General features: G+C 42.8%; 1 protein-coding gene across 1 annotated transcript; it reads left to right on the forward strand.

The window, feature by feature from the left end:
• Nucleotides 1–7,002: 7,002 nt before the first annotated feature.
• On the forward strand, nt 7,003–14,083 carry LOC116054423 (protein-lysine 6-oxidase). The gene is made up of 7 exons (XM_031305978.2): nt 7,003–7,645; nt 9,356–9,464; nt 9,699–9,830; nt 11,179–11,335; nt 11,591–11,686; nt 12,762–12,877; nt 13,615–14,083. Exons 1-7 carry the CDS (start codon nt 7,099–7,101, stop codon nt 13,619–13,621), a joined length of 1,164 nt encoding a protein of 387 aa, XP_031161838.2. The 5' UTR covers nt 7,003–7,098; the 3' UTR covers nt 13,622–14,083.
• The last annotated feature ends 87 nt before the right edge of the window (nt 14,084–14,170 follow it).

Here is a 14,170-nt window from a genome sequence, read left to right on the forward strand (position 1 = left end):
TGCCAAAGCCCTGTGCAGATTCATATATGAAATATAAATGACTCATGGTTGGTTGGATAAAGAGTCTAAAAATAAGCAAAGCAATGAGTTTTGGACAGACGTTAAAAACAACACTGGGCGGCGTGACAACAGCTTTTATAAAAGGTTTTGTTCAGTAGTGTGATGCTAGAGTAGGCCCAGCCAAACCCAACCTGGCTGTAATTGTTGGTGCGGCTCTGCTCGTTGTTGTGCTCCTGAATGAGTGAGGAGATTTGGTCAAGATAAGGATTATTTTTATCTCTTTGGTGTGAGCTTTGTCACGTCCACAAATCCTATCAAAGGAATGAAGGAGAGTCCAGCAGGCTGAAATTGAGTGCATGAAGGGACAGGTTTTTGTAAGTTCAGAGTTCTCGGAGCATGCAAGGACAGAATCGTGACTACGATGACCTGATGACGATGCTTTGATTTAGTGTGAATTGGCTTAGGCTGGATTTGCTCATTCATTTGTTCTTATTAAAATGTATTTTTGCTAAAATCTTATTACTGGAAATCTTCTGTGCCTGATTGTGGCTTTCCAGTACACTCAAATATTGACATGGGAATAAAGATTTAGCAACTGATCATGTCACAACCTCTGCCTTCTGGTCCTTCCTTTCAGCCACATTCCCACTCTCCCCTAGAGGTTTCATGGGTCTACCCGAACCCTAGAACCTGATCGGTCATCAGGGGGTTTACAGGCTGCCTCCTCTTCTGTTCGTACTAGAACAGGAGCACAGTCTCATCCAGGGGTGGAGTGAGGGGGTGGCTTCTGGGGCTCCAATGTTTTCTCAAAATCTTTGAATCTTTTAGGACAACTTTCCTGTCTTTCAGAGGCTGTAGCTGGCTCTGTTTTTAAAGCTAGAAAAGATATATTGGTATCATATAAAACTAGACAATCTAGGAATCCATTTGTATGCTAGTCCATGCTAGCTTGTCGGGAGAAGGCTAAATTACGCTCCAAAGTAGACTAAATTGTGTTGAGGGAAAAACTGACACGGCCATTTTCAAAGGGGTCCCTTGACCTCTGATATCCACATATATGAATGTAAATGGGTTCTCTGCGTACCCACGAGTCTCCTCTTAACAGACACGCCCACTTTATGATAATCCCTAAAGTTTCCCAAATGATGTACATATTTTTAGGCACTCTGTTATAAAGTGGCTTGAAATATCGTGCAAATAGCTACCGTAAATGACCAATCTCCCTAAGGGGGGGCATGACCCCGACCCCCCCCCCCCACTATAGGTCTGGGCTGAGCCCTGAATGTTTACAACATCTAGCTCTGCCCCTGGTCTCAAATCAAATAGCAGCTGGAAGAGGAAGCTGGTTTGAAGGAACTGGTCTTCATCACCCCAGCGACATCTGATCACACAAGGACAAATCAGGTGAGCAGGTAAGGGTGTCTTTAACACTCAAAGCAAAAATAGACAAAGAATCTGGATAGCTAACACTTTCTATAGCTAATTAATTTAGCCTGATTGAACAAAAGGGCATCAAACACGAGCACCGACTACAGAAGCTAAAAACTCACCTCCGCACTTTGATTGGCAAGTGAAATCTGGAGAGTACAGTGACGCAGCACAGAAATATGAGCCCGCTCTCTGATGTTTAATGGAAGGTGTGTGGAGGCCAGGGTTCAACTGGCTGATGTGGAATCAGGTTCTGTTGTGGTTTTTATTGAGTCTGGCTTCTATTAGCTTCTGTTACAGCGTAGAGAAAGGGTTACATGCTACAAGGGCCCCACGTCTCAACTCGAACGCCAGACTTTCCGTAGACATATACGTCGCTGTCACTTATTTCTTTGAAATCAGGTTGCCTGGGACAAACGCAAAGCTGCAAACACACTTAATTTCTTCAGAAATTGTCTAGTTTTTAAATATGGTGTTAGCCCTCTTTCCCAGAGTCATAAGAGATGATGGATATTAGTTTGAAACTGATGGACAGAGCTAGTTTAACACAAAGACTGGAAGCAGGGAGACACTTCTAGCCTAGCTCCATCAAAAGTTTAAATATCCAGATCAGATTTACGCTCTTGTTTTCTTTGTGAGCTTGTGGTGTGGCTGTGTCATGTTTAAGGACAGGTCTTCAGGGGCGTAGCACAAAATTCTGGGCCCTGTAGAAAGGCATTTTCTATGGAACCCTCCCCGCATCCACAGCTATTCATTCTAGCATCTTTTTGGGCCCTCCACACATGAGGGCCCTGGGTACTCAGTCCCTTTTCCCCCCTAGTCCGACGCCCCTGCAGGTCTTCACATTTTAAACCCATGACATTGCAGCTTGCTATCTAATTTGTAAAAAAAAAACAAAAAACAAAAAAAACACATGCGCATAGTGTAGTTTGACACCACGTTGGATTTCAGTTCAGTCACACGCCTCACGTATCTGATTTGCTGAATGCAGGTGTGATGCTCACCAACATCAGTCTTATGGCGTTTTTCCATTAAATGGTACCTGCTCGACTCGCCTCGGCTTTTTTGTTTTTCCATTATGAAAAAAAAGTACCTGGTACTACCTAACAGGTACTTTTTTTAGTATCACCTCCGTCGAGGTTCTAAGCGAGCTGAGGCGATACCAAAAGGTGATGTTAAAACCTGCAGACTACTGATTGGTCAGAGAGAATCGTCACTAATCACAGCCTCATCATTGCTAGCGACAGACGGGGGTGTCCTGAACAACCCCGCCATTTTTAAATAGTTTAGCCAGCGGTGTTTTTTTGCTGCCTCCAGCTTCTTTTGAAACAAAATTTGTCTTCTGGCTACGTCAACAGCCACATACTGAGAATCAAAAACAACACACCTTCGACGTTCTGTGTGTGTGTCGCGTTAGGTCACGGCAGTTTCCTGCGGTGTCGCTATGACGACCAGCCACGCTCGCCTCACACATGAGGCGGTACTAAATCTGCAATGGAAAATGGAGGACAGGGCAGCGCAGTCGGGTCGAGCAGAGCTGGTACTAGCAGTGGGTAAGCACCAATAAATGGCTTTTGTAGGCCAGGCTGTTGAGGGCTTTTGTAAGGTACTCAACAAAAACTTTCACTTACATATTTGCTCACATCGTCCCTCTTAAACTCATATTTGATGTATGAATGTTTGATTTTTGTTTTTGTACAATCTCTTCTTTCTTCCAATGTCTTTTGCACACGCACAACTAAAGGTGATGAATATGTTGGTGGTGATGAAGGCAGTGCTATTGTGTTTGGTGTTTCCATGGCTCTTTATGCGCCCTGTGTGCAGGAGGCCCCTCCAGGCGGCCAGCCCTCATTATGAAGCTGTTTAAACCGCTCAGATCAGGCCGACACCTGCTTCTCATTGGAAACAGCAGCGGCTGCTGCCTTGTATTCCTCAGAGAGGGAAGTGCACCGCGCTGCGATAAAGTCGGCCTGCCTTTGATCTTTACACAAATGTCATAAAAAAGGAGCTGCTGTTTAGCTTGATCACTTTTTCCTTTAACATGAAGGAATCGGTTTAACTGCGCACATGTGCTTCTGCTGCAAGCTAGCTAGCTGAGCTGCTAGCTACTGCGTGGCTACTGGTACTGCTGCTGGAGGAAACATCGTAGCGTTAACATTTCTCCTGCTACACAGAACCCGAGTGTTTCAACTTGGATTCAGCAGTATATTTACATATGTACTAAAGTCCTATGTAGTTTTGTAGCAGTTCGTAAAATGTTTACGTAATTTAATCTATTGATTCGTGAACAGGACACGATTATGTTGTTTTTTACGTGTGGTGATTACGAATTTTAATGTAATGTATTTAAATGGGAAGCATATTTCGTGATCACAATACGACAACAGTAGGGAGTAGTATGAAAAGCAGAAAATCCACGTAGGGAGGTTGGTTGGTGTGGTGGATGGGTCAAACAATACTACTCTGTCACCCCGGAGACCGGGGATCGCGTCCGGCGTGTTGCAGTTCCTTACCGCGCTATTCTCTTCCTAACCACAACCGTCCCGTTGTTGTCAGCGTGTCCTGCGTGTGACGGTACCTTTCCCAGTTTTTCTTTTCCTAACCTCAACTGTCCCATTGTTGTGGCGTTTCATGTCCCCGTTGTTGCGTGCCACAGAGACCGCGGATCGTGTCCCTGCGCCCGGGGATCGTGTCCCCGTGTGGCGGTCCGTCCTGTTGCAGTCGGCGGCGTGTGGCATTTAATTTCCCCATTGTGGCCGCGTGTGGCGGTCCGTCCTGTTGTTGTCGCCGGTGTGTGGCGTTTAATTTCCCCGTTGTGGCATTTAATTTCCCCTTGTTGCGTCCCCCAGAGCAGCCCAGTGTCGTGGCAGTTCGTGAAATGGTAACATTCGAAAATCGTGACCTGTACACTAAATAAACAAAAATAACGTGACTATTACGAACTGGCGTGAGACCGGGTTGTATAAACACAGTTGTACAGTCTTAATGGGTGTTGCAAGAAACAAAAATTAAAAAGAAACGCGGCAAAGAAAAGACATAGGAAGACATCAATTACAGATTAGTATCTGAAGTCGCAAATGAAAACCACCACGCTGAATGTTGGAGCCAATTAGGTGCTTTAAGCTGCAGTTCTTCTAATGGCCACTAGATGCTGACATTGAGAAGATCTCAAAGTATTGGTAAGTGCTGACCTCATGGTGGCGCTAGATGAAATATCAGAATGTCGCTAAAGTTACAATTCCTTCTGAGGGGAACATGAATAATGAACCAACCCAATCCATCCAATAGTTGTTGAAATAAAGTCTGGACCAAAGTGGTCGAACAACCAACAGACTGAAATTAACATCCACACTAATATAAAGCTAAATATTTCAGACCTCACCCAGAAAATTAGCTGGCGACCTCTTGTGGCTGTAGTAATTATCACAAGCGCTAACAAAGAAGAGCGGTGACAAAGTACAGAATAAACCCGCCAAACAAACACAGGACTTTCACTGAGGAGACCGGAGTTTGTGTTCCATGTGAAACCAGAAGTCAACTGACTTTTTTAAATCAACAGTTTTATGGACCTAAGTATGTGACGCAATGACGTCCGCGACATGAAGTTACATTCTCAATTTACGTCATTTTACGTGATTCATTTCAAGCCAGTCCCTGACGTTTTACTAACCGTAAGTATTTTTGTTGCCTACACTGATAGCTCTGTTTCACAAAATTAACTGTTTAAAACTGTGCTTGTTACGTTAAATAGAATGGTCACATAAAGTATTTGTATTGTATCATTTTAGCTGTTAAATGCTGTTAATATTTTATAATGCCTGTAGTTTTTTTGATGGTGCCCCAATTCGTCCGTGCTTTGGTGAGCTAAAGACATTGTTTTCACCCTGGATGACAGGTTTTTTTTTTTTTTTTAATTCTGTGCTGAAGATATTGCTACTTTATATTCTTAGTTATTAGCCAAAGGAAATCAATACGTTTGTCCTCAAGGCTGCTGAAGTCCACTGATGAAGATACCGTGTGTGTGTGTGTGTTGCAGCATGTGGGTGGCAGGTTGTTTTTTTACAATGCTCTAAGAGGAGGAAACTTCTCAGATGGTGAGTTCTTCAGTTTCAGCTTTTTTTTTTAAAGCATCCTGAGTGCTCAGTGGGGGAGGGGGTAAATCTCCAATAAAACCATCAAAAGCACCATGAATGGATTGCACTGTACCTCTGAACAAGTACATGTAAGGTAGCAACATACACCTACAGGTTCACAGCGTTTGATACTTTAATACCATAAAGCTGACCCATGAAAACTGAGACAACTTTTTGGCCAGAGTTGAGGAAAGAAAAAAAGAAACTGTAGCAAATGAAAAATGAAGATCATAGAGCAGGTACTCGCAAAACAATTTAATAACCTTGACTAACAGGAACACATTGAACAGGTTAAACCTCCTGGTACCCCAATAAGCCTTTTTTTTTTTTTAATCCTGTGTGGACCCTTTAGATGTAGTAGTTTGGACTCGCAGTCCTTCAGTTCTCAGTGTTCTCAGCCGTTCTGACCACAGAGATAATTAGACTGACTAAAAACTGGCAAAAGCATCGCTCTAATTACACCTCATCCTGTGGAGAAAAAACAAAGGAACATAACTTTTTATTTTATAAAAAATAAAGCTGCTTCTTATCAGTGCTTCTAGTGCCGTCTGATAAGATTTTAAGGGATCATGCAGCAGTTTAATCACATTAACAAATCCTTGTCCAACTCGTTCTATCATTTCCTTCCATCCGGGCAGCCGTCAGTTTGAGAAAATCAGTCTGCAGGGATTTGAAGCTTTCTGCAGATACTTAATCCATCTTCAACATTTATGTACGTTTCTTTTCAGTAAAAGTTACTTCATCATTCTGCATTTTGAAACTTCTCCGTCTGGGTGCATTTAAGGACACTTTGACATCTCAATCTTTTTAAATCAAGGGTCAGGCACCTCTTTCTGTCACTATGTGCAACGTTGCCAAATGCAGCTTTAACAAAACTAAAGTTCCTAAGCTGTACACTATACTCACTTCTCAGGACAACGTGTGAAACAGCTGCTCCAGTCTTAAATTCATTTAAGGCTAAACACTTACCGTGATCAATGTTTTGCTGTATTGACATCTTGTCTTTTAAACTAACTTTCTTAAAATGTCAAAGCAGTCACATCTGTGTACAATTGTGTATTGTTATCTTACAAACAAAAACACACTTTTATTCATTAGTTTTTACATTTCCGTTTCTATGCAAAAATGTGTTTGTGTTTTGTATTTGTGTTTGTCTCTTTTGTGCATTTTGAAAACTTCGACAGATGCGAGCCCCAAATGGCAACTTATTAGAGATATTCACATTTGATCTTGTAGTTGTTGATCCTGAGGCCAAAGGGTTAAGGTCACAAAATGAGTCAAAAACCACATTCAGAACATCTCTCTCTCTCGCTCTCTCTCTCTCTCTCTCTCTCTCTCTCTCTCTCTCTCTCTCTCGCTCTCTCTCTCTCTCTCTCTCTCTCTCTCTGTGTCTGTCTGTGTCTCTCTCTCTCTCTGTGCAGTAGCAGCTGCTGAGCTGCAACACTTGAAGGAGACTCTTCAGATGTGCGGCTGTGTGTGGGGAAGAAAAGAAAATACTTTCTTTCTTAATTAAAATCCCATTAATTTATTTATAATAATGAAGGAACTCTCCCCTGATGCCTTGCTGCTGTCTTTTGCACATTTATGTTTCCTATGTAGTTTTCTTGACGGGGCTCGCGCTCAGGAGGCTGCAGGTGATGACGATGCGCTTCGGCAGGGGTTGACATGGCAACACAACGGGCAGGTTTTTAGCATCCTGAGCCGCGGCTCTCAGTACCAGCCGTCCGGTAGGAGGCAACCCGGGTCGCCCCGCCGCGGTAACCCTGTGGTCCTCCTCAGCAGCGGTAACGACACGGTCCCCGCCGCTTCCCGGGGCTCCCCGCGGGTCCCCGTCACCAGCGGCACTGCGCAATTACGCGCGATGATGCGTCAACAGCCGCGGCCTCAGCAGCAGCAGCCGCCGTCCGGCAGCGACGGAGACTCTGCCCCGGTCAGACGGGAGGACATGATGGTCGGAGATGATCCATACGACCCGTACAAGGCTTCTAACTATTACCCCTATTATAACTACTACAACTCGTACTACAGACCCAGACCCAGGGCTCAGCCCCGACATGGATACGGAACCAGCTACCACCAGAACGGTAAACGAGCATTTCTCTTAGCTATGTCGTGTGTGGCCCATAGGCTGCAAACTTTTGTCTAATTTAATAAAAATACTATATACTATTGTTATTTTCTCTATTGTTCTCTATATCAGAGGTTCTCAAAGTGACAAGGGGGCTCCAAACTGTTTTAGGGGAGACTCAGTGAATGGAAGTAAAGAACAAGTGTTATTGGGAATCGAAATAAGAGTGTGATTTGGTTAGATATTTCAGAGATACAGTAGTTTTGGGGGAATTGTCCACTTTCCTAGCCTCCTAGAGTCTAAATGGCCTAGGACAGACAGGCTCAATTGTTGAGTGTCCGTCTATTGGATCAAATAACATAATGATGATCCAATAGGCATCCAGGAATTGAGTGAAACTAAGTAACTAAGGGGAGCGTGAGAGGGGGCCTTTATCCAAGCTTTGTCTGAGGGGAGGCTCTTCTGTTCAACAAAGGTGTTTAAGCTGAGTTTATAGTGTATCCTTCATTAAACTGTAAAAGGCCACGGAAGTGTCTTAATCACAGGTTTAACAGGCTAGTTATTCTTGTGCAGTAGCTTTATCCCTCAGTAATCTCTTTCATGATCATAAAGGAAGACAGATGTTCTAGTTTTTACATATACCTGTAGGCTTTGTATTAAATTCAGGTTAAACGTCATATGGTTTAAAGATTGGCCCATTTCCTTTATATTAAATGAAGCACTGCCAGTTTGTGATGCTCTTAGTTAATAATAATCTGCTGTCAGGCCTTAATTTTTAAGGTTTTCTTCCACTGAATTTCGTCTTTAGCATATATAGAACAGCATATGCTTTGGGCATCTTCATGAGCACTGACTGCGCTAAGGTCAAACCAGCCACACACAGTCTGGATGTTACAATGATGTACAGATGCATGGATTTGGGTGAATGTGTCACAAACTGAATATATGTTTTTGTCTCCTCACATCTTCTGGAAAAACACACTGCTAAGCAGACAGGGAAAACATTGTCTATAATAATCACTTCCGGGATTGCTCCGTTGCCGCCGGAAATTCCACCGGATATACCTCTTTTTCGGCCGGATGTCTCTCACCTTCCGCTTTCTTTGTGTTGGCGTTCTAAACTGCGGTGGATTTCTGAGGACTATGGTTAACTGCTCCTCAGATCTCTGCAGGGTAAATCCAGACAGCTAGCTAGACTATCTGTCCAATCTGAGTTTTGTGTTGCACGACTAAAACAACTTTTGGTACGTACTCGTGTTCCACTAAAACAAGTTCCTTTCAGAGGCAATTTTGCAGCTGCACCATGTCTCCGTCCGGCGCTTAGCTCCGCCCAAAACGATTGTGATTGGATTAAAGATATGCTAATAAACCAGAGCACGTTATTCTCCTGTCCCAGATTGCAGTGTGGACTAGCCAGACCCTCCTCTGAAGCGCTGTGAAGGAAGGTCTAGACTAGGGAAAAGATAATAATTTTATTTCCGTGGAAATAACTTTCCAGAGTCAGACCAACAGGGGGCAATAGTCTGTATTCCTATCCCACCGAAGAAAAACAGAAGACAGCATTGCAGAGAGACCATTGGTGTATTATATTAACGAAAGAGGCTAACAGAAACAGATCAGCATGCTTTTTCAATCGACTCCAAATCTAAAGGACTGTTTTATGTGCCTGAACAGCCAATCAGAGACCAGACAGCTCCATGTAATCTGAACGTGTTCCTGTTCGTAGGTCTCCCTGATCTGGTTCCTGACCCATACTACATCCAGATCGCCACCTACGTCCAGAGAATGCCCATGTACAACCTCCGCTGTGCTGCTGAGGAGAACTGCCTCGCCTCGTAAGATAACACCAGCTGTCAGGCTGTTATAGAGCTGGTGCTTGCTGGTTGTGGAGGGACTGCTGAAGGCCTGACTGACTGTGAAGTTTTGATCGGAGAAACAATTCTGTGTGTGGATGGAGTGATGGTTTGGTTGTATTTTAGCCATCCAGTGATGATGTGACAGTGATACGGTTTCTCCCTGCAATGGTTTCAGTAAAGGGATTTTGTAAACATAAACCTCTCCTCCTCCAGCTCCTCCATGTCCTCCCACGATTATGACACCAGAGTTTTGTTGAGGTTTCCTCAGAGGGTGAAGAACCAGGGAACCGCTGACTTCCTGCCCAGTAAACCTCGATATGCCTGGGAGTGGCACAGCTGTCACAAGTAGGTAGCTAAACGTTAAAGGTCCCATGACGTGAAAATTTCACTTTATGAGGTTTTTTTAACATTAATATGAGTTCCCCTACCCTGCCCCAGTGGCTAGAAATGGCGATAGGTGTAAACCGAGCCCTGGGTATCCTGCTCCACCTTTGAGAAAATGAAAGCTCAGATGGGCCAATCTGGAATCTTCCCTTTATGATGTCATAAGGGGAAAGGTTACCTCCACTTTCCGTGCGTTCACGGACATCGGAAAAACATTTTTCCCAGTGAAAACGTCGTCATTCACGTGTGGGAATCGGAGGCTAGATTTTGCTAACCGAGTTTCCCAGTTGGTGACGCGTTGTTGACAACTGACGTTTGATGTAGGCGACTTTGGTTCACTGAAAATATTTCAATGACAATAAACTGTTTATTGTGGACAAACGCCTCTGCCAAGAAACATACACAGACATAACATGTTTCAAATTATTCATAAATAGGCCTATGTATAAAAAAAACACCTTATCCGCGTCCTTTCCCGTTCGTTGTCCTGTAGATAACACAAACAAACACCTGTCCATGTGCTGTTTCTATGCTCGCATAAGAAAACAGCAGCAAATCTTTTGTTATTGTGGCCTCCATGTTTTCACACACCTGATACTCTAGGCTACGGCCAACAGTTGGTGGCAGTCATGCAACAAGTTGTTATGCCAAACCCCAATATAACAGAAGAAGAAGAACACGCATCCCGACCATGTGAACGCTGGCAGTCAGAAAAACAACGTAATCACGGGGGCGGTCCCTGATATTCCCAGGTGGCATGAACGTAGCATTCCTCTGCTTTGCCCGCCCAGAGAATTTGGCCCGCCCATGAGAAAGAGAGCGACATCATGGCTTGCAAACGAGCGAAGCATGGTAGTTGGTCAAGGCCACACCCCCACCCTCCACCTTGCCCCCCCTCTCTCCTCCTCAATAGCATTTAAAGCTACAGACACAGAAATGGCACATCCTAAGGAAAGGTCATTGTGGAGCTGGCTCTAGTGGCTGTAATTCTGCACCAAGGCTGAATTTCAGGAAAGGGACTTCAGATACAGTATTAGGAGACCACTAAGGTCTATATAAAAGAGACTTCAGATACAGTATTAGGGGACCACTAAGACCTATATAAAAGATACTTCAGATACAGTATTAGGGGACCACTAAGGTCTATATAAAAGAGACTTCAGATACAGTATTAGGGACCACTAAGGCCTATATAAAAGCATCCAAAAAGCAGCATATCATAGGACCTTTAACAGTTTTATATGAGTGTGTTTGTTGAATTACCTGGTTAATACTTTTTTGTCTTTCATGTGTTGTTGTTGTTGTTCAGTCACTTCCACAGCATGGACGAGTTCAGCCTGTACGAGCTGCTGGACGCCCACACTCAGAGCCAAGTAGCCGAGGGTCACAAGGCCAGCTTCTGTCTGGAGGACACTTCCTGTGACCCAGGATACTACCGCCGCTTCGCCTGCACCTCACACACGCAGGTCAATCAACAATCAATGAAATAATCAATCGTCAATAACAAACAGGACCCCAGGAAGAATAGCTTCTAGCTCATGCTGAAGCTAATGGGAATCTAAACAAACAACCAAACAAAAACAGTATGACACAGTTATACAAGACAAACTGTTTTCAGAAATCACTACAAATGTTAAAATACACATTTGAAACTTTAGATATTAAGCTTGTGTGTGTGTGTGTGTGTGTGTGTGTGTGTGTGTGTGTGTGTGCGTGTACAGGGTTTGAGTCCAGGTTGTTATGACACCTACAACGCTGACATTGACTGTCAGTGGATCGACATCACTGACGTCTCTCCTGGAAGATACATCCTCAAGGTCCGTTAGTGTGCTGAGAAACAAAAAAAACGGTTTTGTTTTCTAGAGATAAGTTGTGTTTTCCTATTCACTTCTATACATTTGGGTATACATTTTTCAATATCCAAGGAAGGTTCAATTCAAGGGCAACTGGACTCTGTTAAGGTTCTTGAAGACGTTTCGTCTCTCATCCTCGGTTCAAGTTTTTTTTTCTATATTTTCCTTATAACTCAATAGGGGTGTAACGGTACACAAAAGTCACCACCACAGTTTAGGTGTCTCGGTTCAGTGTGAACGGGAAAAAAACCAAATGCATCAGGATCCGTTTCTTTTCATTTATTTTGACGGTAGTGCACGTGTCAAAGACGGACACAATCCTCCTGCTGGGCAGCATTTTGCCCACTGGCAAAACTCTTTTCATCATAAAAATACAGAGCATTTCAAACAATTGTGTATTGCACTCGTGGCCAGGTTAGCTCAGTTGGTACAGCAGGTGCCAGTGTGGTGTGTAACGCGTTACAGTAACATAACTACTTTTTCAGGTAAAAAGTAGTGTAATGCACTACTACTGAAAATTTGGTAACGAAACGTAGTTCCTTTTTCAATTCGGCGCAACGTTACTTTTCCCAGGGACAGATTTGACAGCGACACAGCCTTCTCAGCTGCGCGCTCACAAGCTCCACACAGTACGTGACAGAGGCTGGTAGCAGAGTAATCATGGCAAGCGAGAAGCAGCCAGCGCTAACTTTTGAGAGCGTTTTAAGCTTCGTTTTAAGCACTACTTCCTCCTGTTTAAGTAAAAAAAAAAAAAAAATACACTGACCAGCTGTTTTAGGAAATAACTAAGGCTTTAAAAAAATAATAAAATAATATATTTGTGAGGTAGTGTTTTTTTTTTTTTAAAAGATGTGCGTCTTCACTAGGAACCAATGGGCTCGGAGCTGAGAGGATAGGGGTAGGAAAGTCCGAAAGTATTGAGAAACGGACTTACACATGGTCTTTTTGTGTGATGAGTTGATAAAATGAAGAAAAATAATCCTTAAAACTCGAGGAGAGGTGACCTGATGCACTGATGACCGTTGTGTTGTCCTGACAGGTGACAGTAAACCCCCGGCAGCAGGTTCCAGAGTCCAACTTCAACAACAACGTAGTTCGTTGTGACGTCCAGTACACCGGCACCGCCGCTCACGTGTCCGGATGCACCATGACATCGTAAGAAACACTTTCTTTTTCTTCTTGAATTATTGTTCAATGGTTTAAAAAAAAGAATTTAAATATGTCTGAAAATATACATTAACATGAATCCAACATATTATCAGTAAAGATATGTTTTTGAATGTACACACCATTGATGATAGGCTTACTGGCCATCCACAGATACAGTTAAGCTTCAGGATTTACTGTTCCACATTTTAACATTAAAACATGATAGGCTTTAGGCCTCCCTACACGTTATTGTAGTTCCAGTTTAATGCAACTACAGTACATTTTATACATTATATGTAGTAGGGGATCCCTGCTCCGTCTCTCTTACAGGGTCCTTGGCCTAAAAAACTTTGAAGACCCGTGCAGTATTACTAATTTTGCAGACAGAGGGACTGTCAATCAATTCAGATTCACCTTACAAAGATTTTTGTTTAATTAGTAACTTATACATTTTAAAATCACATTTTTAACATTATTATTCAGATATGTGAGTACAAGAAGTCAATTAGGCAATGGTAATGGTTATGGTTAGGATTAGGGTTAAGGTTAGGTGCCTTGAAGTCAACGGTCGCAGCGTTGAAAACAGCTGTGAAAATTCAACTTTTTAGAAAACCTTGTTGTTGCTTTTAATATGACAGAAAAGAGAGAACTGATAATATATTTTCAACCTAGTATCTAACATCATCTGCCAATCTTTAGCGATCAATTAGTGATTGATTTTGTTGTTCTTTTGTTTGTTGCAGCTACTGAGATGAATTCATGTAAGCTTGAAAATGAACACAAACGGACAAAACGGGGAACGCTACAGAAGAATGAAGCTTAAAGTCGCACCTGACGTAATTAATTCAATTATAACCCGGTTAAAGCAAAAACTGATTATTAGACCTGTCGTAAAACAAATGAACCAGATTATTTTAGTCGAAATGAAGTCAGGATTTTCAGATTGTTTTTTTACATTTTTTGTCCCCAAACTGAATTTAACCAAAAATACCACGAGATGGAGACAAAATGAGTTGCTGATGTAAATCCTGCTCAGACTTACAAACTAATGTGTCTTTTTGTTGGTGAATGCTGTATAGAGTGTATATCCATAGTACACAGTGTGTGTACTTGTTCTTGACAACCACACATACCTGCAGAGCTGTATATAGGCGAGCTCACATCTCATGTTATCAATCTGCATTATCAAATTAATAAAGCTTGCTTGAATGTAAACAGCGTTGATTCTGAATGTGTTGACTCTCAGTGACACCTGCATTCATCAGAAACAATATACTTCAGATTCAGCCTGTGGATCAA

Source organism: Sander lucioperca, chromosome 2 (assembly GCF_008315115.2).
Source record: "Sander lucioperca isolate FBNREF2018 chromosome 2, SLUC_FBN_1.2, whole genome shotgun sequence".
Taxonomy (NCBI): Eukaryota; Metazoa; Chordata; class Actinopteri; order Perciformes; family Percidae; genus Sander; species Sander lucioperca.

Coding starts and splice junctions, on each gene's coding strand:
- LOC116054423 (XM_031305978.2), top strand. CDS start 7,099: ATGAAGGAACTCTCCCCTGATGCCTTGCTGCTGTCTTTTGCACATTTA. Junction 7,646..9,355: donor AACCAGCTACCACCAGAACG/GTAAACGAGCAT, acceptor TCCTGTTCGTAG/GTCTCCCTGATCTGGTTCCT. Junction 9,831..11,178: donor GAGTGGCACAGCTGTCACAA/GTAGGTAGCTAA, acceptor GTTGTTGTTCAG/TCACTTCCACAGCATGGACG.